Genomic DNA, 8,355 nt, shown 5'->3' with positions numbered 1-8,355 from the left:
AATATTCTTCTAAATACTGATATTCTAATTTTCTAACTTCTAATATTCTTCCTTGGGGCGGAATGGGAACCCGATGGATTTTTTTTTGTAGTGTGTATTTATGTGCATGTGTGTGTTTTCTTTGTGTGTGTGCTCTATGTGTATGTGTGTTCTATGTATGTGTGTGTTCTATGTATGTGTGTGTGCGTTCTATGTATGTGTGTGTGTGTGTTCTATAAGTGTGTGTGTGTTCTATGTGTGTGTGTGTGTTCTATGTGTGTGTGTGCTCTATGTGTGCATGTGTGTGTGTTCTATGTGTGTGTGTGTGCTCTATGTGTGCATGTGTGTGTGTTCTATGTGTATGTGTGTGTTCTATGTGTGTGTGTTCTTTGTGTGTATGTGTGTGTGTGTTCTTTGTGTGTATGTGTGTGTGTGTTCTTTGTGTGTATGTGTGTGTGTGTTCTATGTGTGCATTTGTTCTATGTGTGTATTTGTTCTATGTGTGTGTGTGTGTGTTCTGTGTGTGTGTGTGTGTTCTATGTGTGTGTGTGTGCGTTCTATGTGTGTGTGTGTGTGCGTTCTATGTGTGTATGTGTGTTAGCAGTCATTCATAATTCGATAAACTATATTCACTTAATCTGGCTGTGATTTCTTGATGGATTTTCTTTACCTGCAGCTTCTTTCCATACAGTGTTGCAGTATCATAATTAATGGTTTAAAAAACTGGATTGAATTTGTAAGAATGTTGTTTTTTTTTCTATTTCTCGTGCAACGTGTGTTTGTTATTTATCTACCGCAAAAATATCTATGAAAATCGCAGTAGGTGATTTGTTCAGAAATTCAAATGATTAACTCTTCAGATATTGAAATGTCGCTGCTTTATTTGGGGTTAGAAATTATCGATTTTTAGAAGAATACGTGGATGTTTGTGTATGTGTGTACATATGTATGAATCTATGTATTATATATGTATGCAATGTATAATATAAATGAAACACCAGACAGCACATTTGCAAATTTATTCTAGGGCTGAAATAAGCTTCCCAAATCCCTAAATATCGTGCTTTGTTTCGTCTTTCTGTCATAAAGTTTGTGAGTTACAAAACCACACAGAACTTGAGTTTTCAGAAAGAGAGAGATCTGTACCAGTACTCTTCGTCGACTGTAAATGCACTTTAAATCTACATTTCATGTTATACATCTTATACTTCTACAGTGAGCTTAAGACTATATCTATTCTAGCTAAATAAATATATATATAAAGATTCTTGTTTACAAAAGGCAGTGATAAGACAAACAAAATACAAACATCAGTACACTGAAGGGAGGAGGAAAAATAACTACAGTGTTACCAAATCACTAAAACACAAAACCTCGTGCTTTAACTTGGTAACATTGTTCATGGAAGTGGGTCATCACGTGATATAGAAGATCGCTATGATATATAGGAACGTTGTTTTTAACATTTTTATAGACAGATTTTGACAAGTTTTAGTTTTCCTATAATGAATGTTATTGATAAAACATTTTTATACACAAAGGCATCGGACACTTTCTTTATGTACATGTTTGCGAAATAAATAATGAATTTGTCATGAATCTAGCGGGAGGAGAACAGGAACAGCTGATCGCTTAGCAATTAACAAGGGATGGAAGATTGAAATTAGTTTTAGAATGACAAAGATATGAAAGAAAATGACACAGAAAAATCAATAACTGAAATGACCAATAGAATCTCATGAAAAAATGAACCTTCAGGACTCACAATGTTCTGAGAAAATATATGTATATATATGCGAACACACCACAAATAATACCGATTAAGCCACTAGAATGGCGAAGAAAAGGATCGACGATCGAAACCAGGGAAAGAAATCTGACAGAAAAAAAAATCGGGAAGAAAGATGGTCGCCGAGACGATCCTCAGCGTCGGGAAGAAAATCGGCAAGAAATCTGGAGCTGAGGAAGGTGAAAGATTCAAAGGAGCGGCTGAGATGATCACCGCCGTCGAGAATAGAAGGAAGAAATCGGAAGCAGAATGAGCGAAAGGATAGATCACTGAAGTCAACCCACGAAGGAGAGAAATCAGGGCCGCTGGGACGATCTGCGACGTGGAAGGAGTGAAGGAAAGGGCAGCGAGGTCAGCCAGCGAAGGAGGGAGAGAAGCCACTGGGACGGACAGCGGCGCAGAAGGGGGTGAAGTAGCGAACAGTGATCCACGGAGACAAGGTGCGGCGTCGAAGTAAGTGAAGAAGTGGACAACGAGGTCAGCCAGCGACGGAGGGAAAGAAGGAGCCACTGGGACGACCCGCGACGTGGAAGGAGTGAAGGAGAGGGCAGCGAGGTCAGCCAGCGAAGGAGGGTAACCAGGGGGTCGCTGGGAAGATCTCCGTCTCCGAGGCCCTTCAAGGAGACGCCACCGCATTCGGACGTCCGTTGAAGCCCTCCTTCTCCTCCTCGCTTCGGTTCTCGATTCTCACTGCAAGATCGTGTGGGCTTTAGATACATGGATTGGGGGAAGGTGTGGAGTGAGAGGGAGGAATGACAGGAGTATGAAGCACGAGGGTGGAATGGGCCTAAGAATGGGAATGGAATGGAAGGTGTAAGGCACCAGGATGGAAGGGCCCAGGAAGGGACGCAAGGACGGTGTAGGCCCGAGTAAAAATCACAGGACTGGACCGGACCAGAGTGTAAAGCATCAGGATGGTTAATATGACTTCAAATACAACAGACTTTACCAACACTCAAAAATGCGCTGAATATGACAACAGCCAACCCATTTATCAACACAAATCATGATTCGAAATTCTCTCACTTTTAACCACGAGAACTACCCACCTCCTCCGACCTCAGCCTGCAACATAGCACTCATGAAATTGCTGAAGAACTTCTTGAGCTCCCTCTCGTACACCTCCATGAACTCCTTCGAGGCCGCGACCTCTGGCCCGCTCCCGGCCTCAGCCTCCTCGTGGTCGTGCTCGTGGACGGGGGCGGTCTTCTTCTTCTGGAAGGCGTGCTGGCGCAGGAACGACCTCATGGCCTCGCGGGTGTTCTGGGGAGGGGGGGGGCGTTAGACGGTCGAGGTGTTTTGCTGGAATGTGGAGGTCTTGGACACGGTTTGGTTAAGCCCATATACGTGTGTGCATCAATTGTCCATGTACACATTATGGTAAAAATGTGTGTGGGTGTGTTGGTTCGTGTGTGTACTACAAATTCATTTTAAATTATTATTATTATATATATATGTGTGTGTGTGTGTATGTGTGTGTGAGTGTGTGTGTGTGTGTGTATACATATATATGTATATATATATATATATATATATATATATATATATATATATATATATATATATATATATATATATATGTATATATATATATATATATATATATATATATATATATATATATATGTGTGTGTGTGTGTGTGTGTGTGTGTCTGTGTTTGTGTGTGTGTGTGTGTGTGTGTGCGTGTTTGTATGTGTGTAGGTATCTATATATATATATATATATATATATATCTATATATATATATATATATATATATGTATATATATATATATATATCTAAACACACACACGCATATATATATATATATATATGTATATATATATATATATATATATATATATATATATATATATATGTGTGTGTGTGTGTGTGTGTGTGTGTGTGTGTGTGTATGTATATATATATATATATATATATATATATATATATATATATATATATATATATATATATATATATATATATATATATATATTAGTATCCTTATGCATTTTTTTATTTTCGTCAAACCAGTTTCATGTATAAAACTAAGACAAACTTTTCTCTTAAAATACCATTTACCTAACACCATTTTCAAGCCAGCGGCGGCAACTGAGACACCAGCATCTCTCGTGGTAAGTTTATCTCCTTCAAGATATATAAAAACCTATTCATATCCCTGAAGTCTCTCGTTCTCAATTTTCGTAAAAATTCAGGTTACATCGTTAAACAACTTCAAATCGACGTTTGCATCTTTGAAATGGGTATTATTTATTGCTCTCTGCAGATGTTCTTTCTTCACAGCTGCCCTGAATCCTCTATGCCTTTTAGAACGCTTTCCAGACCCTTCTTTACAGCTGGCCGTAGATGTTATGATTTGTGCACACCTGTGACGATCACCTGCGACTAGAGCATTTCTCCTTGAGCCACCTTCAAGTTTCACCTACCTTCGAGTATCACTGAAGTCTGCGACTGCAAATTTCACTTCAGTCTAGAACATGTCCCTTTGAGCTAGACATGAACTTCAACTAAATTTAGTACATATCTCTTACACTTAGTCATGAGGTTTCCTGAGTCTAGAATTCGTCTCGTAAATCTAACTACGGGCTTTATCTCAGCCTAAAACACTTTTTTTCGGACTATTGCAATCTAAATCCAAGTCTAGAACACGTCTCTAAGACCCAGCTTCACCTGAGTCTAGAATTCGTCTCCGGAACCAGCCGCGAGGTTCACATGAGCCTAGAACACGTCTGATGAATCTAACCACGAGCTTCCCCCTGGAACCCATCTTCCAGAACGAGTACAGGCTTTATTCTGAATTTAGACCCCGTCCCCCTAAGCCAGGTACGACCTTGACCTCCCTCACCTGACTGGCCAGATGGTCATGATGATGGTGATGGTCGTGATGATTCTCGGCGCCCTCCTCCCCCTCGGGTAGCTTCACCACCTTATGCGAGCCGAGGCGCGCCATGATGAACATCTCTTCGTCGTCGTCGCTGTGCTCGTGCGATTCCAGACGACCTGGGGAGGGGGGGTGTTAGTGGGGGGTCGTGTGGGTGTTCGGCGGGCCGGGGCATGTAGGGGGTGGGGGATGGGAGGAGGGATAGAGAGGGACGAGGGAGAGATTATGTACTAGAGGCTGGGTAGGAGGTTCGAGAAAAGGGCGGGCAATGGAGGGCAAGGAATCGTAAATACTGGAGGAGGGATAGGAGGGGAGAGAGGAGGGACGTGTAAGTGTTGGGGGCGGGGTCAAGGGAGGAAGGAGAATAGGTAGGCAGGGAGAGGGAAGGGGTGTAAGTGCTAGAAAAAGTAGGAGATCAGGGAAGATTGGGTGGATGTAGACAAGGGGGGAGTGGATTAAGGCGCTGAGAGCGGATGGGAGCAGGGATGCTTTTGGAAAGTATCTCCTAATGTATTTAGAATTGGTTGCTCGGTTAAAAATGGAAAATGGGAAAGACGGTAGATAACGAATAAAATGATGGTTCAGTAATACTATTCTAGCGTGCAGTGTTTGATAACCTTATCCACTTTAATTTCGCCACCAGTTTGCAAGTTTGTAAATCAGACTTTCTATCTCTCTCTCTCTCTCTCTCTCTCTCTCTCTCTCTCTCTCTCTCTCTCTCTCTCTCTCTCTCTCTCTCTCTCTCTCTCTCTCTCTCTCTCTCTCTCTCTCTCTCTCTCTCTCTCTCTCTCTCTCTCTCTCTCTCTCTCATCACTCTTTCGCTGACATACACAGAAACACACACACATACAAGCACGTGAGTGAGGCGTGTTAGTGTGCGTGTATATATGTAAGTGTATGTGCATATGTACACATCCCTCTCCTTTGTTCATGTTCTTCAAATGTGATCCAGTATTTCATGTCTTAGCACATGTTCTCAAGGATCACTTCCACAGACGCGCAAGTGAGATGGCACACGGATAGAAAACATTTCCGAGAAACTGTGTAAGAAAGATAAGAAAGAAAGAAAAAATTTAGGCGAACAAAGCAAGTGAAGGTTACAAGATATATGTATATAGAGATAATTGATTTTTTACTTGTTTGCTTGATTTTCTTATGTATAAAACAATACTTTTAAGTGCTTTTACATGCAAGTGGAAAAAATTAAGCTTGAAAAATAATTTAAACTGACTGTAATTACCCGTTACAGATGAATAAAAAAGTATGTAGAGATTAGTTATTTGTAGGAAAGTTATCACGTACATTTGAAATCTTTACGTTCATATATATCACTTGCATCCTTTTTTCCCGCAATTTTTAATTAACATCCTAAATCAGGTTTCATATACTTATCTTTTTTTTTCTTTGACCTTTCCATTCTCGGCATAATTCAATGATGAATCACTTTTAACAGGAATGAATTAAAACACTTTTAGCATGCAAGTGTCTATTGTTTTCGATGGTACAACTTAACCAACGGTAATGAAGACACAGAGGAGGAGCCCACGGAGTAAATAATAATAATAAATAAATAAAAAATGAAAAATAAAGAAAAATAAAAAGAGAAAGAAAGAAAAACATGCAGTTTAGTCTCTCTTTTTTGGCAGCGATACATTTTGAAACTGGCTTTCTTTACTTTTATATATTATGGAAATGTATCATCATTCCACCTACATTAAATGTAATAAAGGGATAAGAAAAAAAGAAAAGAAAAACGTTTTCATGCTATCTATCCTGGGAATGGTGGATGGAAATAATTTAGCATTCCATCTGAGTGTGATAGATATTAACCATAAAAGCTGCCAATTGTATTTAATTTAATTTAGCTTATCCTTATAATTACCCCGTTTCAGGTCAGACCAGCATGCATCTTTAAAACTGTTTTGAAAGAGTCGGTAAAATAAACCAGAAGCATAAAAGTCATGCAGATCTTTCAGGCATCAGATCAATAACTCTTCTACATTCTTTCGTTCTAAACCGACTACAGGGTCGAGGTGCCTAGACTTAAGTATATGCTCGCTCAGTGTACGGCGGGTCGACTCGCTGGAAGGGGAAGGAGAGGCGAGAAAACGAAGGAAAGGAGAAAGGGAAAGATTTTAAAAATAGGATAGGAGAGAATAATGATAATAACAATAAAGAAAACGTGGACAGATATATAGAGGAGGTGAAGGAGAAGCGAGAAAACGAAGGAAAGGGGAAAGGGAAAGATTTAGAATATAGGAGAGGAAAGAATAATAATAATAACAATAATGAAAACGAGGGACAGAGAGATAGAGGAGGTGAAGAAGAGACGAGAAAACGAATAAAAACGGAAAAGGAAAAAAATAAAAATAGTAGAGGAAAGAATAATAACAATAATGAAAACGAGGGACAAAGAGTTCGAGAAGGCGAACAAGACGAAGAAGGAGAACAGCGGAGACAACAAGAAGAGAGAGAAAGGAAAAAAGTTAAGCAGCGAGTGGCTTCTTGAGCGCCGGGCCCTCGTTCTCCCTGCGAATGGAGTTAGCGGCAGCGCCCGAGGCCTCACCCAGTTCTCTGAGCTCCTCGTGCTTCTTCCGCAGTCGCTCCACCGCCATGTCGTCGAACCACGAGCCGCCGGGAACGATGGGCTTCAGTTCCTCGGGGAGATCGGCCGCCTCCTTCATCGACACCGTCATGCAGGTTGCCATGGCGACCAACCCGGCTAGCACCAACAGGCTCAGCTGCGGGGGAGGAGAACGAGAGGTTAGCGAACGGGGTTGGTAGAATAGGACATGGGGGGCTCTCCGAAGGTTATGTGAGGTCGGGGGGACTCTCTGGAAGGTCATGTGAGGCCGGGGGACTCTCTGGAAGGTCATGTGAGGCCGGGGGACTCTCTGGAAGGTCATGTGAGGCCGGGGGACTCTCTGGAAGGTCATGTGAGGTCGGGGGGGACTCTCAGGAAGGCCATATGAGTTCAGGGAGACTCTCAGGAATGTCATGTGAGGTCGGGGGACTCTCTGGTAGGTCATGCGAGTTCATAGGGACTCTCTGGAAGGTCATATGAGGTCGAGGGACTCTCAGGAAGGTCACTAAGGCCACGGGAATTCACAAGAAGGTCAAGTAAAACATGAAAGGTCAGAGAAAGACCGGAGAAACTATACGAGTTCAAGGGAGAACAGAAGACAGCCAAAGGAGGTTTGTTTCACACGAGGTCAGACGAATGTGGGGTCAGAGGAATATTTGTGGTCAATTACGTTCAGCGGAAGATGGCAAACGTCTAGTAAGTTCAGACAAGGTCAGGAGAAACCCCGCGAGGTCAAAAGGGGGCAGAGGACATCAAGGGAACTTACTTCATGAGTGATCAAATAGGAATGCAAGTCCTGGAGATAAAGGAAATGACACAGTGATGACGTAGCAGATTATACCTTTTAGAAATTTGTTTCCCTCGTGGCAGTGTTGTGAGTGGCAGTGTTGTGGTGATGCAATTGTGAAACTTTTTTATTATGAGGTAAGATTGCGGATATTGACAATGATATGTTATTAAAAGCTAGCAGTTTAACATAAAAAGGGAAGGGTATCACACCACCAGATAACACATATATGTGTGTGTGTGTGTGTGTGTGTGTGTTAACATGAGTTGCAAATTTTAAAATGGACATGCACTCGCTCGTATACACAAAGAGACACCTACATACAGAGAC

The 8,355-nt window shown here is 41.4% G+C and overlaps 1 protein-coding gene across 1 annotated transcript in view; it reads right to left on the bottom strand.

Annotated features, from left to right (window-relative positions):
- Positions 1-983: 983 nt before the first annotated feature.
- The window catches only part of LOC113813075 (uncharacterized), a 54,717-nt gene continuing 47,345 nt past the window's right edge, over positions 984-8,355 (bottom strand). Inside the window, exons 3-6 of the mRNA XM_070115225.1 lie at positions 7,221-7,395; positions 4,619-4,773; positions 2,818-3,031; positions 984-2,458 (exon numbers count right to left, since the gene is read on the bottom strand). Of these exons, the coding sequence (XP_069971326.1) occupies positions 2,385-2,458; positions 2,818-3,031; positions 4,619-4,773; positions 7,221-7,395 (618 nt within the window). The 3' untranslated portion in view covers positions 984-2,384. The remainder of the gene's footprint in view (positions 2,459-2,817; positions 3,032-4,618; positions 4,774-7,220; positions 7,396-8,355) is intronic.

The sequence above is a fragment of the Penaeus vannamei genome, chromosome 37 (genome assembly GCF_042767895.1).
Source record: "Penaeus vannamei isolate JL-2024 chromosome 37, ASM4276789v1, whole genome shotgun sequence".
NCBI classification, from domain to species: domain Eukaryota; kingdom Metazoa; phylum Arthropoda; class Malacostraca; order Decapoda; family Penaeidae; genus Penaeus; species Penaeus vannamei.
The sequence above is the reverse complement of the archived record's forward strand: the minus strand, read 5'-3'. Positions and strand labels throughout refer to the sequence as shown.